General features: G+C 41.2%; 1 protein-coding gene across 2 annotated transcripts in view; it reads right to left on the reverse strand.

Moving 5' to 3' along the window:
• The window catches only part of ABHD12 (abhydrolase domain containing 12, lysophospholipase), a 38299-nt gene that overhangs the window by 10032 nt on the left and 11935 nt on the right, over positions 1–16332 (reverse strand). For both annotated transcript variants that reach the window (XM_021534855.4, XM_085575825.1), the window contains exons 2-4: positions 8305–8429; positions 4767–4872; positions 2495–2614 (exon numbers count right to left, since the gene is read on the reverse strand). In XM_021534855.4, the coding sequence (XP_021390530.1) occupies positions 2495–2614; positions 4767–4872; positions 8305–8429 (351 nt within the window). The remainder of the gene's footprint in view (positions 1–2494; positions 2615–4766; positions 4873–8304; positions 8430–16332) is intronic.

The raw sequence follows: 16332 nt of genomic DNA on the forward strand, positions 1-16332 counted from the left end.
CCAGAACAGCCTGTCCCTTTTTGCTTTGCCTACCCTGATCTCTTGCCACAAGTGCTGCCCCAGCCAGTAGTCCCGACTCTCAAAACTTTGATGCTCCCAGCAGAAATAATGACATTAAGCCAAGCAGGTGGCCCTTAGATTTTCCCACCTGGCTCCAAGCAAAGGGAAAGAAAGGACATGTGCAAAAACACGAGCAGAGAAAAGCAGAACTGAACACTGTAAATAAGCCCAGGGAAAGAATTATGCTTTTAATTGTAAATATAAAATGAAACCTAGACAATGGAAAGGAATATGAGTGTGCTATTACATACCTTAAAATATATACACAACATGACATGGCTAATCCATACTCAAACTTCAGTCTAGTATTGAAATTACAGTAAAGGTACTCTTGCACTTACGAAAACTCTAAAACTTTCATACTATGACTGGCTTTGTCAGTGCAGTCTCTAAAGCAAAATACCAGACCTCCCTCTAAGAACACATGCACTTGCCAGTCAAAAGCTGTCAGCTCTAACCATGCTACAAAATACCTAATCCAGTCACAAAAACACTCCAGGCAAAATGCAAGGGATTGCTTGTAAGTCATTTTGAATCATACAGGCCTGAAGATGATGATCCACTTGCTTGAAAAGTCACCACTCATATGCACATGTTTGTGCTTTTTCGTGCTTTCCTTGAAGTGTAACAGAGGAATTTTTTCTAAGGGGATTGAGTACACAACATTTTTGCCTCAGCCCCAGATCACTCAAGTCAAACCAGGAAGCCAAGGTAGTGCCTTATACTCATAGTTAATGCAGCCTGCAGCAGTAAAGCAGCCCTTGTACAAACAACTGAATGTGCAGCATAGAAACAAACATACATCAACACACATTAAATCTGAAATGGCAAAGCCAGGACACCTCCAGCTCCTCCACAGCACAGAGAAACGGGAAATATGTAACTGATCCCTAGTTCAATCCTTTATCTCAGCAGCACTTGGGGGAGTTGAAAAGGAAATCTAATCAATACACACACAGCAGAGATATTGGCCCCAAACAGCCACTATTAAGCTGCAGAACAGCTTCCCTTAGTATCATTTGCTACACCAAATCAAGGCAAAAAAAAAAAGTGAAGTATTTGAAAAACAATGCAACAATTTGATTAAACCTTGCAATGCATCAGCACAAGAAGGCAAGGGCAATTTGCAAAACCCCATCTGTTCATGCATTTCTTGGGTTGCAGCACACACCTTCCGCACAGTGCCCTTGTACCAAGAAAAGCACACTGCTGAGACAAGAATTGGTGTGAAAAATGTTCTTGTGATGTAGAAGCTAGCAAACCTAAAACAGTTTCTTTTCTTTACGTCATGGAGCTTGTTTTCCTGCAATGTTCCTGCTCTTGCAGAGTATCTATGGGCAGATATCAGCTTCAAAAGAACATGCCATCAAGAAAAAACATCCCAAGAACTGGCACTCAGAACTCAGCAGGGGAAACACTCTTTTGTAAAATGTATATTTTTAAGAGAAAAGATCATGTTCTAATAAGCAAACAAAAGCACTGTAGCATGGGGAGAGGTGGCAAGGAAGAACATGATCCTGAGAAATATCTTCACACTGCATTAATGGTTTTTAGCATCCAGCAACAAAGTACGGAGAAGTAATCTACTACTTTAGCCAATAAACAGTCAACTATAAAATTACAATGTTTAGAAGTGCTCCTGGTCCAGACAAATGTCCTGGACAGATGCAATAATGAAACAAGATCAGCATATAAGCTTCCTCTTTCCTTCTGATTTTCCTTCCTCAGAATGTGTTAATTACCAAAATAACCTCACAAAAGAAACTGGAAGGTTTATTTAATGCCTGTGAGTCACATATACAGAAGCACTAATACCATCCCATGTCTCAACTCAGAGACTACTATACGGTAAAGAAATATTTCTCATCACCTGATTCAGGAAGGGTCACAGCCTCCTGGCTTCTAGCAGAGGATACAAGGTAAACTATAATATCAGATATCTCTGATAACTGCAATAAATCTATTCCCACATTCAATAATGGAGAGGGATCATTCCATAAAATATATGTGCCTTCTTTTAAAAGGAGAAGCACTAAACTAATTTTAGATTTTATTTTCGTTTAATCATAGAATAGTTTGGGCTGGAAGAGACCTTCAAAGCCATCTAGTCTAAATCCCCTGCAACAAGCAAGGACATCTTCAACCAAATCACTTTGCTCAGACCCCCATCCAGCCTGACCTTGAATGTTTCCAGGGGTGGGGCCTCTGCCACCTTCCTGGACAGCCTGTTCCAGTGTTTGACCACCACCCTCATTGTAAAAAATTTCTTCCCTGTATCTAATCTAAATCAACTCTCTTTTAGTTGAAAACCATTGCCCCTTGTCCTATCACTACAGCCCCTAAGGAGTTTTTCTTGCCTTTCTTAATGTGCTAAAGCTGTGACAAGCCAGGAAAACACATCCTGAAACAAAGCCATCAGTGTTTTGTGCCTCACCTTGTTCCTGCATTGCCGTGCAGGTAAAGGATTACAGGGTGGCTGGAGCCCAAAGCCTCTTCAAACCACAGCTGGTCCTTTCCTCGGGCATTCTTCCATAAGGCTGCAGGGACCGTGTGCCTAAGAACAGAAGAAAAAATTACACTGTCCTGCTGCTATTCAACACTCAAGTGTCTGCCACTCGAACTCTGAGATTTTCTGTTCGACTCCTTCATCAGGATTACACACCTCACACACACTTTTTATAAATCTGTCCTGATTAGCTGACAAATGGGCAAATTGTAAAGGCAGTGGCTAGACTCATTTCTACATTTTCACCTCCAACACCACTGCCTTCAAAACTTAGGGCTGTCTGTGCAAGGCACCGAACTTCAAAGGCACAATTACTGAACTTCCTGCTGCTCTGGCAAAATAATCACAGTTCCTCAGCTTTTATGGCACTTAATTACTTCAATTAACATACTTATATACCATAAACAAGATTCACTGCTAGGTCAGCAGATGTATAGAACAATCAAAGGCAGTTGGGCTTGGAAAGAATGTTCAGTGATTAAGAGGCATATCTGACTTTACAGCCAATCTGAGGGAAAGGATGAGCCCAGGCACCGAGGAGAAGATAGTATGTTTTGTTTTCAAGCACAAGGTTCTTGAAGGTGTAACATTTTAGCTGAAAAAGTTACAATCTACAAGAGGCAGAAATTTTTAACTAGCAGCAGTTCTTCTGCAGATAATGTACCTAGGTGGCCTGCAAGGAAGAATTCAACACTGGTGGAACAGAAAGAGGAATGACAGACTGAACAGAAGGTAGGCAATTAAACTGGATAATTAGAATACAAACACAAAGCAAGCACATGCCCATAACCATCTGAGTTGTTGAGAAAGAGGATGGCTTACAGCCATCAGTAACTTAAGTACTCACATGTCTTTTTACCTGAAAGGCAGACAAGCTTGCACCTACCACACCAATCCTCCCCAGATGTAAAGCTCAAAGGACAAACTAACAGAGGGAAAGCAATGTAGAAAGTCTACTTGTGTGCAGCCAGCAGACACCAAGGTCTTGAAGAGGTAAAAAGCCTCAGTAACTAAGACTCAAAAATTCAACTGTTCTGCCCCAAGACTTTTGCAAACTTATGAACAAAGCAGGCTGAGGACTTTGTTTCACAAATGTACCAAACATAACACCTTGCACTGGCTTTTAAAAGCAAGGTTCCAAAGTTTTGGAAAATCTTCCACAAATATCAAGACAAATGACAGCCTCTGAATTGCCACCACAAGCTGGAAGTTCTGCTTTAGCAAAGATACACAGTACATTTGCAAGGGAAACAAAATACAAATCTCAAGACTGCAAAAAAACTTATTTTAACAACTTAATAGGTAGAATTTTAATTGTTCAAGTGAAGAATCAAACCACTATTTTATCAGCCTATCCTGGAAAGACTGAAGTTTTCAAGTTTCTAAATGGATCATTCACTAAAATTTGCCTAAAGGAAATAAAGTGTCCTAATCATAGTTATAAGAATATCTCTATCCCATTTAAAGGTTACGTACCCAGTGAAGAGAAAATCTCTACTGCATTAAAGGACACATCTAAGTTACACACACAACTGAAAACTCCAAATCCTGCACTTCACAGACTGAACATCACTGCCTGTATTAAAGGAACACCCCCTTCCCTCCATGCCTGACACCATCCTGGGTAACAAGGAGCTAAAATGAATTGTCCCTACCTGTGACCAGAAAATCATCTTTGTGAGAAAGAAATGACAAATGAGCTCTGACACTGTCACTTGTTTTGTGAAGAGTGTAAACTGTGTGTTCCGTTCTCACCCACTCTCCAAATCTTACATATGTTTTATGAACAGAATTTTCTTCCTCCTACTGAACACTTTGATCTGTTTTCCTATCTTCCCCCACATGTATTTTGCAAAACAAAATACAAATCAGAGTTGAATGACAAAACATCTAACTCCATGAGTCTGGTCTGATCTGGAGGCAGGATCTTTGTAGTGATGCAGACCTGTAAACTTTATCATTCCAAATTTTGATATTTCTCTAAATGCACAGGTTGTCTGATTGTGTTTTGTGCATTACTGAACCTAGCTCAGATGAGCCCCAGAGATTTGCATACTTTTCAACTCAGTCACTTGGCAGAGGAAAATACAAACATCCACAAATGAGAGCATGCACAGCAAAAAGACTGAATAGGCAACATCTAGAACAAAGAGAAGGATAAAGATGCATGGCACATACTGCACAAAACTGGATTCCTTACCAGACTCCAATGGTTACATCCTCCTCTGGCTGCAAGTAATAATTACAGGTGTGGTTTAAACCTTGATCCTGTGGTCTTTTCAAGTCAATGAAATATGGGACTCTCACTGAAATGAAAAGACAGAAAGAAAAAAAAAAGCATTTTAATTTATTTTCTTACAAAACTGCTTAACGAAAGCACTGGAGGGTTGTACTAGCTGGTCCACTGTGCTGGGAAGACGTTTTTGTGTAGAAGGATGAATTCACTACAGCTGTGATTTAAAACATGAACAGCAAAGAAAGCAAGGTGAGAAGACAGAGGCAACCACCAAAAAAAACAGGGAACAGGCTAAAATTAAAGAGAAGGTGGGAAGATGGACAAAGCCTCCTTTGACAAACACTTAACCATCTCTGTCTGGTCTGCTTTATAAATCTCTGCACATCAGTGGCATGGGTTAGCCGATTGGGATTCAGTCTTTTAGCATAAAATGGAACTCCACTACAGCAGAACCAGGAAATTTGTCTCCTTGAGATTTAGCAGTACAGCAATTAACACACCAAAGTTTTTGTGCTATTGACACAAAAAGAAATCCTGATAATGGTGACAGCCAAATCCCATTTCACTTACCCCCTAAAAAACTGTTAAACTTCACACAGACATAAAAACCAATGCAGACAACAGCCAATGTTAACCTGACAAATGTGGGCCCCCAGACTGCACATCTTTATCTGTGCAAGTGTCTGCTCTTATGCAAAAGCATATGGGAGAGTTCCAGACAAGCCATGCATGGCACCACAACCTGCTGCATCTCAGGAGGGCCCTGGATCCTCCAAGAGGACAGCAGGTTCTGCAGCTGAGTCTGGACAGGCACACAAGTCTTTTCTACCAGTTCTCTGGGAAAATCATGCAACTTCTCTGTGCCTTTGCAGTGGTCTAACATCAGCCAGAAATTCAGGCCTCAGATCCTTTGTATCCCCAGCTCCAGAACCCCAGGGTTTGTCCTTGAGTCTCTCCAGGTACCTTTTGCTAGAGACTCCAGGAGGGACCATTCTCCCCAGCAGCAGAGCACAGTTTTTACATCCTGTCCTGTCCTGACTGGCCCAAGAGCTACTGCATGGGCAGTCTGTGCTTATTGTTGTTCAAGGCCTTCCTTAGAACCATTCTATTTCCATGTCACAAGATAGAAAGAGCTTAGAGTCCGGCTGTCCTCTAGGATATACATCTTCCAAAAACCCAGAGCTCCTAGGAAAGCCGTGTTTCCTTCTCGCTGGTTGGTGGGGACATGGCTGCTATTCTGTTGACCATGTCCATTGGAATCTGATTATGTTCATCTTGCCACCTAAAAACAGAATTTTCTGGGCAGGTCCCCTGACCTTACTTCATTTTGTGGCAAAGCTGGCCTTCAGGAGGATCTGGATTATTTTTTCCCTTTTCTCAAAAACTTCCTCTGCTGTATTGTCCCAAATGATCATGTCATCAATGCACTGCAAGTGTTCTGGAGCCTCATCCTTTTCCAGTGCAGTTTGGATCAGTCCATAGCACATGGTGAGACTGTGTTTCTACCCCTGGGGCAGTCAATTCCAGGTGTACACCTCTCCAGGTAAAGGCAAACTGTAGCCTGCACTCTTCTGCTGAAGAAATTAAGAAACCTGCATTATGGTGGCATCACTGATATTTTACCACCATGGCAGGTCAAACCACAGTGTGCCTTGTGGTGTGAACCCTCTCTCCCAAGCAGGAAAGTGTCTGCTCCAAATAGCAAAGACTCTGGTCTGTATTGGCAGGACATGGGACATTTCCTCCTTGAATTGCCAGTGGTCCTCTTTAATTTGATCCTCTTAAATTTCTTCTTTAATTTAAACTTTTTAATTCCTTGGACAGTCTTTCCATGGATGACACTCAGGCCCACACCAGGGAGGAGATGGTTTCTTCATACAGCCAGAGTGCGGGAACCATATTGTCCACTTTTTGGTCTCCTCTTTTCTATGACAACAGTGCCCATGAGCTGACACATGACACTGGTGTGCTCCACAGGAACTTCCAACACATGGTTTGTGCACACTGGATATCATCTGGGTTTCCAGGGAACTGCTCCCTCTTTGAATCCTTACAGATCACCTCCAGCACAGCTAATTCTCTCAGGTACTGGATACCTTGCTCCATGGTGTCCCACTTGTCTCAGTGCACTAAAAGGTCATCCTTGCAGATATCTTTCCCTCGTACTTGACAGGAGCCACTTCCAGATGCTGAGAGTTTCTGGTCTTTTCCCAATCCCCAACCAATGCCTGGAAGCCTAATTGCTTGACTTCCTTGGAGCAGCCAGGTAACCAGGGATTCACCTCCCAGCTCACCTGGGAGTAGGGACCAGGTGATTATCTTTGGCCCTGCCTCTTCCTTTGGTTGTGAGGGCCCTGCTTCATCTTTATCACTGACTACACAAATTGACTTGGTCTTGGATTTCTTGTTCCGTGCAGGGCTGACTGCTCCTGGCACAGATTCAGCTCTGGTTCAGCTGCAGTTTGAGCAGCCACAGTGCCTGCTGCCCTGCTTTCCTTCCCCCACCCCGAGGGTGATGTCCAGTAATGAGCAGTGTCAAACAATTAGCAGCCAGGACCCAACACATTGCAGCAAATTCCCCCTCTTTGGAACTGCCATGGTGATTTTCTTCCAAATTTTCTGCTACTTTACCAAGGCCTTGTATTTGTTCATGGGTGAACTTCCAAAACCACTGGAGTAGAATACTCCTTTAAAAGTTAGCCCATTTTCTCCCACTCTCCATGCTACTCATGACTATCCACAGGCAGGTTTCTGGACAATTTCCCTAGAAATCTCTCTCCTGACTCTAAACATGGTGTAGACCATACTGAGGAAACCTGGTGAACACAGTAACAAGAACATGCTACAGGACAATTATTTTGGTCACTTGTCAGCGAACAGAGGCAGGAACTTCAGTGAGACCTAACAAAGTTCTGCAAAAGCAAAATCACTGAAACCTGCACTATTCAGGTTACGTGGCTGTCAATTCTCAATATCAAAGCACAGGAGCTGCCCTGCACTTCACAGCAACTGTGATCCAAGGTGTGAGAACATGCAAAGCATGCAATCAAAATTAGACAAGTTATATAAAAAACAATGTATCCATAGTTGGTCCTTCTAGCTTTGACAGAGATGAAAATATTTTTCAAAATTTTATTATAAATGCAAGTGAGGTTTAAATGCAAATTTAGATTGCTGGGTTTAATTTCATTTGCTTGCTGTCTATTCACGCAACTGTGTGGAACCCCTCAGAAAAATACATCTGACATATTGCAGTTTTCCTGAAGGAAAATTCTTTTGGCTGAAAATTTGCTTCAGTTTGGTCACTCTGTTTATTGTAAAGACATGCTACAGCATCTACCAGGGCCACACAGAATGCTTTCCAAACCACAGTCTGGGGCAGTTTACAACTTGTGAAAGTTCATGTCCTTCACAAGCTGTTCACATGCAGGGTGAAAGTGAAGGCAATCAAACTGAAGACACCCCTCCCCTCGTCCCCTCACCCACCCACTGAGTCACTTACCAAAGTTTAGGAAGACCAGCTTTGCCTGAATAGCAGGGCAAAGTTTTACTAGAAATGGAATGGCTATGTACATTCCCAGCAACCAGAGTATTAACTTCCTCAATCGAAACCATAATCCATATCGCCTGTATAAAAGAAAAAAAAAATAGAAATACAGAGCTGAATACAGCAGAATTTTTATGGAACAATTTTCACAATGATCTGCATGCTTGGTGGTTTTGAAAATCTGGTGATTTACACTTTAAACAAAACCTAATTTCAAACAGTTTGTGTAGCCTCAGCTGTTTGAGAGAAGTAGAAGTAACCAAAATACCAGCTGATGACATACAGCTTAGAAAAAGGGAAGAGAAACTCCCTACTGATTACATTTTAAACGACTCTATAACAAGAGCTTTTTTTTCCTGCTAACTTAACAGATTTCAGAATCTCTAGAATGCATATCACATGCTCATCTCCAAAAAGTAGCCCAACCATACTTCCCATTTAGATCAGATTTTGGTCAGTTAGATTTTCACATATTTTGAGGAACTATGTGTAATGAGATTGACTAAGTTACACATGAATTTTGAGGAACTATGTGTAATGAGATTGACTAAGTTACACATGATCTCATGCACAGACTGGAGCAGACATTCTGCCTTGTCCAGATGAAAGGATTACCTCTCAATGCCCTGAAAAGCAAGTCTAAGTTATAAAATACAATAAATTTCATCATCTGCTGCATTATTCTCTAAGAATTGCCCCAACACTGTATCTCGATTTTCTCTTGAACATTCTGATTAGGAAGAATAAGCTACCAAAAAAAAAAAAAAAAATCCTAACCAACAGCAAAAAAAAAAACCCAAGCAAAAAAGTAATACACAGCAGGTAGTTAAGCAATGCATCTCAAAATTCCCTTTATTGTATCAGAATAACTACCAAATACACACTCATATGTGGGTCTATGTAAGCACATATGTTTACATAAAGGTGTAGGTATAATTATTTAGTTGGCCAACATTTCATGTGCACTGAGGTTTCTCAACCAGCCCTGCAATCAAGAACTAAAATCCATGGAAAGCCTCCAGGCAACTCAATTTCTGTTCCTTTTCAGCAGACAGTCTTGAGCAAGAATCATGTTCCATGCCAGTGAGCAAACAGTTCTCAGGGTTGGGAACTGCAGGCAGCTGAAATCAGAGAACAATTTTTCCAAAAGACATGAAATTATTAATCTCCCATTTGGCAATTCTTGGAGCTGAAACACTAAACTTGCTCTAGACTAGAGCTAAGAGGGTTTAGCCATTGTCAGCTAGTTGAAATTGTCAAATAGAGAGCCTAAAGATCTGGTTTTTTACACATTTGTACAAGAAAAATGAGTGTACACACAGAACTTGGATAGAAATAGATTAATCATGGACCAAAATTTTAGAAATCTCAATAGCTTTTGTGGTCCAAAAGCCAAAATTCTCGGGAACACTTTTTCAGCACAGCAAAAAAAGGAGACATTCCAATCTCCCCCACTCCCCCTAAGTTTTTGGCATGATTGCTAAGGTGCTCACATGGAAGAAGCTATCCCCTTATTCATCCAAAACGTGCTTTCGCCACACTACTACATGCCTACAAGTGCCTGTCTGCCTCCTCTCACCCTGGAACTACATTTTGGACTTCAGAAACATGTACTACCAAAATTAAAGCCCTTTTTTTCACAGGCTAAAGTAACTGTCATTTTCCAAGAAGGGGAAAAATGTATTACTAAGACACCGTCACCTAGCTGTGGCTGCAACAAGCCCACATTGAAAGGATCAACAGATTTTTATACCTCCCACAGCAAATTTGATAATGAAGAGGTAAAGAACTCCAAGGCTCCAGTGACATTTCCACAACTCAAGCCCAGTTTCCTAAAGTAAGAACAGCAGAAACAACCAAGAGCTAGCAGAGGAAATGATACAAAACAGAGGCTTTAGAAGAACATTAGTGAGTACCAAAGCCTCAGACCAACCCACCTATGACCACAACTTTGGGGAAAAAAACCACACAACATTTTGTTTGGGCTAATCACTGAGCTGATCATTGCTCCCTACTCTCAGATTAAACCCAGCTTCCCACAGGCACCCCTGCATCAGCACCTAACACCTGTTTTCACAGCTGCAATGGATTTGTGGAAGACAAAGGGACATCACTAAAGGATAGCTGACATTTAACTGCCAAGCAATTGAAATGTAACTTAGCTCTCTTCAATGAGAAAAGTGTGTGGTTTTGTTAGAACACTTTGTATAGTTATTTTTTCACTTAGATCTACTCCCATTCATCTTTCCTTTTTGGCAAAAAGGGGGGGGTTAAAGCTAAAAGAGAAGGTAATTAATTTTGGAGTGTCCATGCCTACAATTGTCTTAAACCAAGACACTCTGTCCTCACTGCCTTCCCAGTAAGAACCAGAGTACAGGTGAGCACCCAGGTAGGACGGGGATTCCCAGCAAGTTTTCCTGCCTGGGGCCTTGATCCTGCTGCAGCCAACAAGAGCTCTCCCAGGGGAATTGTGCATATGCCAGGATTTCACTCCTACAGAACAAAAACCCCACTCACTTAGGAAGACAACAGAGCCAGGTCTTAACTCCTCCAGGCACAACCAGAGCACATAAAAACGGGCTCTTCACAGATCTGGGTGGCAAAGCACTTCTCACAGCCCAGCCACAAGCTGGAACCAGGAACAGAAAACACTGAGGAGGACATTGGCCAAGTAATGCTGTCAGAGCTCAGGAATTATTCATTTCTCCTTTTTGGAGACTAAACTGAGGCATCCCTTTCTTTGCTCCCATGCCCCATGTCAGATGCTAATCAGCAACATGACATTTACACCTCATCTCCAGGGAGATGTCTACTTACAATGTAACCAGGGCAAAGCTTCTATCCACTAGACAGCTTTTCTCCTGATAAATCAAAGAATATATGCTAAAGTACAGACATCATGAAATGATCAGGTAAACCTTCAGTGAGCAATTTTGCTAAATTAAACTCCTATTGCTTGGTAGAAAAAGCTATTTCAGGAAATATATGCCCTGCAAGAGGAAATTTTAGTGTGCTCAGATGAAAGGAACATACTTGTCACCACCTTTCATCCAGAAAACTCAGCAGGTCTTAGTTGGAAAATACAAGTAACTAGAAAATAAGCAGCTGCAAACTGAAGATATTTAAGAATATCAGAAATTTATTTCCTGGAACAATAAAAGCAATGTCTAAAAAAAAAACCCACAACAACATAACATTTCACACAACACAGAACACTCAACCCCAAGTCAGCCCACAATAAAACAAAATCCCCAACATCACATTTCCCCCCCTGCATTTACTAAAGGCTTTTTCCCAACAACTGGGTTCTGTCCAAAGACAGGCAAAACATGAAGTAGTTTTTGCTACATGCACTTTCTTGAAGTGAACATGGAAAAGTACATTCCCTCCCCAGACATACAGACAGAAGGAAGTCTTTCCTGGAAGTGTGGCATCAGAAGCAGGTGGCTTTCCTCATAGCTTACACCTGGATGAAGGTCCCACATTCACCCAGAACAAGAACATTTTGCATTTGGGTACAGTGTGAGTATCTGGCTGGTGAGGAGGAGCTGGGGGTCCTCTTGTGACAGCTTCTCCTGAATGCAGCTCCCTCCTCTCCAGCAAACTTGGGAGGTTTCATGAACAATGTCCAACCACCACAATCCTGTGGCATGCTCTTGCATCCAGATTCAGATTAAAATAATTTCTCCTGCAGATCATCTGAATCATTTCTACATCAGGAGTGTTTCAATTAGCATCTGATCAGATGTGTTAGCAGGGTGAAAGGGCAGGCCAAGGGTGAAACAAGAGACTACTAAAACTGATGCTGTCAAAGCTGCAGCAAAGCAAGGACAACATTTATCAGAAGCACACACAGGCTGTGCTCGCAGTCCCTAAAGGATCTATAGGCAAACACACCCACAGCCCATGTGCCCTTTGTGATCTGCCTGGGGCAAGAGTGAAACGTCTGCAGAGCATGAGATTCTGTTTTTCACAGCTGTCACTCCAGCTCGCCCTGGAGTCCCTCATGTCCCCAGCTCTCCAAACTGCAAACCAGCAGAGCTCTCCCAGCAGGAACTCAGAGCACAGGATGTAGAAAGCCAAGACCTTGATCATGCAAGGTACCTCCTGATCACCAGGTGACAGAAGTGACTTTATGGGTGATGGAAGGAAAAAAAACAAATATATGGCATAACAAGAACATATCCCCCCACTTTCCTAACAGATTTCTTTTTTTTAAATCAATACATTTGTTTCCTCAGACGAGGATCAAGAGCATAAAATCAGGCAAAAATGAGCAAAAGAGTCTAAAAAATGTGGGCCAAAGGAAATTTAAAGGAATGTGATGATTTTTTGGGGGTAAACAGAGTTGCACCCTAAACAATTTATTCTACAACTTGGAAACTGCAACCGAGTCCCATGACATAGAGGGTCACAAAGAAGTAATACAGCAGCCATGCAAAAGGCAGGATAGTCCACAGATCAGGTCCTTGGCAAGCCTTCAGCTTTCCTTGCTAGCCTTGTTCTGAACAAGAAATAGTTTCTGCCCAGGTAGGATCCTTAAGAACACTCAACTTCCTTTTCTGAAGAAAGCCTGGACAGTGGTGTTGCACAGGCCCTCTTGCAGGTCTTGAAGGATCATCCAGTCTCCTTTCCCTCTACCACCTGACCCACCCAATCCAATTAAGCTTTCATTTTATTTCACTTATTCCTCGTCAAAAAGTTAAAAAATAAAAGGAAGAAACCATCAGCCTTTCAGCTGCACACAGAGACAGCCTCTCAGCTCCTGAATTTGAGTTCACAGGCAGTGTCTCCCCTCTCCATCTGAACTTGGTACCAGCAGCTTTTGAACAGCTTGAGCAGCAACACTCAACAACATCATTTTCCACTACAAGATTAATATGAGTTCTTTACCCTACGGGTTTGCTGCAAAACCTGCTTTATGTGCAGCTCAATGCAAACTGAAAAGATGCTCATGTCCAGAGGTTTACCCTCTCCTGGTTTTTGTGCACAGTGAACAAACCTGCATGGGCAAACAGGCAATCACATGACTTACTTTGGGCTAATTTGGGCACTGCTATATGGAATTCTCAATGAAAGCTGCAGCCAACTCCTAATTCTGCTTCACTGTAGGTACTGTATAGAGAAAAGGGAGCTTGAATTATAAAAAATTCATCCAATCCTGAAAACAGATCTTCCCTGAATCCATGAAAGCCAGTGGAAACAGTAATATTTGCCAGAACTCTTAGCATCTGAGTGACTGATCCCTCCCCTTTGGCTTGAAGATCCCTTTAAGAGGATGAAGTCACTGCAAAACAACACAAAGTAAAAAATAAAATCTCCCAAACACATCTTCCTATTCTAGGGATTAAGCAAACACCTAAAAAAAACCCCTCACAACATAAAAACAAAACAAAAAAACCAAAACAACAACAACAAAAAAAAATCCTGTAAATAAGACACAAGTATAAAGGCATTGATCTCATAAAACAAATAAAATATCATGTACAAAAACTGCATGGTAAACTGCACTATCAGAGAATTTTAGTTTCAACCAGTTCCTGAAAACTTTTGCTCCTGGAAAGATCTGGAAAATAAAAAGAAAATTAGCTCTACTGGATTCCTTTGCCATCTCTTACAAGAAGTTCTTTAAAATCTTGAACCTTTGCTCTTTCTGAAGAAATATTCTAGTCTCCCTTTCAAAAACTAAACTGCAGTATAGCACTACCCGAGCAGAAAGGAGGCTGGGGGTGCACAAGAAGATGGGAGGGGACACAGCTGGAATAGCTGACCTCAACTGACCGAAGGGATATTCCAGACCATATGGCATCATGGATCAGCATACACAGCTGGGGAAAGAAGTAGGAAAGGAGGGATATTCAAAGTGCTTATTTTCCTAAATAATCACTGGATTGCTCAAGAAGACAACTACTAGTCTTAAAATGTGATTATTCCAAGCAGCTGTATGGTGCTGAGTCAACAGCTGGGGCTAAAACACAAGTATCTCATTCAAAATAATGAAGGTACTCTATTGCATATAGCCATATTTTATAACATATTTTTATAAGGATAAAGGACTCAGCAATTTTTCAGGCATCCAGCAGTGGAATTGTTACTGACACATACCATGTCTGTGAAAGACACAATTTGCTTTTTGATGTTTCAAAAGACAATCTGATTTTCCAGCTATTGGGATGAGGTAGGGAAGTCCAGGTACCTTATTTGTTCTTTGATAGCTTCTATAATTAAAGTACTAATCCATCTGCATGTAAATCCAAGCATTAGGGGCTGTTGGATCTGTTGTGTAGAAGTATCAGTCAATTAATACAAGGTATACTATTATTCTATGCCATCAAAGGTACAGAAGATGTAACAGGCAAGTTAACACCTGATGCTACTGCTGTCATCACTGTAGCAACCAAAATGTTCATCACTTAACTTAAAATAAGCATTTTAAGTCAGGGACTGTTTTAGTCATGTCCCAGATACATGAACAGCAGAAAGGCTACATGAGATCCCAAGAAGTCCCTTCTCCTCATCCTAGAAAAGACACATTACCTTACACAGCTGTCTGCTTAATTCCTGCCACAAACACTTGGCAAACTGTGACAGCCCACACTTCACAAACTCCCTCTGCTGACCCAGAGCTGAGCTGAATGGGCTAAAGCTTGCCAGGTTCATGCCACAAATCAGACTAGCTGCATTCTCACTGAACAGTGATTTTTCACAGCAAAAAAAAAAAAAAAAAAAGGCTACCAGAATACATAGAAAGCTGAATAATTTGCCCACAAAGCAGAAACAGAAAAAGCTACCCAAATCTCAAAATCTGGATAAAGCTACTAAATGTTCCTATTTGTATCAACGGAAAAGTGGGAGAGACAGGTGAATAAAACAGTAAGTAAACCTTTTTAAATATTCACTATAAAAACTAGGATGAAGCAAGGTATTCAAGCCTCCATCACCAGAGACCCAGCCCCAGAAAAGCTACAGCACTCCATAGTCTGACTGTACCCAGAAGCAAAGATTTGGGACGTTCTGCTATTTCTATTTAAATTAAAAGACAAATTAACAGAAATAATGGGCTTAATAAGGTGGGGAAAAGGCAACAAATTTAAAGCCTATGGGTTTTCATTAAAAAATAACCAAAAAGACAAAAGAAAAACAAGCTGAGCTTTTTGATAATCTTTTTAGACATGCAAGCTCTACCTTCAGGTTTCTCAGAATATTATGACAACTTATTTTTTAAACAGACACACCACCATCAGTGATGGAAAGGGAAGGTGTCTCAACAGAGGAAAAAATTCAAAACCCAGAAATTACAAGATGTCAATACACCCATAAAACTTTAAATTTCCTGCCAAGTGCTAATGAAAGTTCTAACAACAAAAAACACCGCTGGCTACTGAAATTCATTATTCTTTGCTACTATTATAGACTTTTTTTTTTTTTTCTGATTAGGATGTTGTATGTCTAAAGCACAGCAGAAAGCTATCATAAGCACTAACTTATTTCTCTGTTTATAGCAGTATCACAGACACACCATGAAAGCTTCATACACAGCTCCAAAGAAGTGTTGCATGCTAGAAAACAGAACCACAATACTTGGTCTATATGCTAACCAGCACTTTAAGCACCTCACCCCTTACTTTCCATTTAAAACACCCCATCTAACATCAATCAAATTACTACTGATGCTGCTTTCAGTTAGACCCCCTGGACTTCTATCATCTTTAAAAATCCCCCCACATCACTTGCAGAAGTCAGAGAAGGTACCTCAGTTCTTTTGACAAGCTCTCCATGAGTAAACTATGCAGTTTATCCCACCTTCCACTCACTCCCACACCTATGCAGCCTGAAGCTAGCACTGGTTAGTGGGGCCACAACATGGAGTTCACTGTAGTAAAGACCCAACCCTGTATCTGCATTGTAACAGACACATGCAAATACACATAAAATTAGCTTTTCAAATAGGTACGTTTGTGGAGATGGTTTAGTAGCTGTAGT

This window comes from Lonchura striata, chromosome 3 (genome assembly GCF_050655825.1).
Source record: "Lonchura striata isolate lonStrDom1 chromosome 3, ASM5065582v1, whole genome shotgun sequence".
NCBI lineage: Eukaryota > Metazoa > Chordata > Aves > Passeriformes > Estrildidae > Lonchura > Lonchura striata.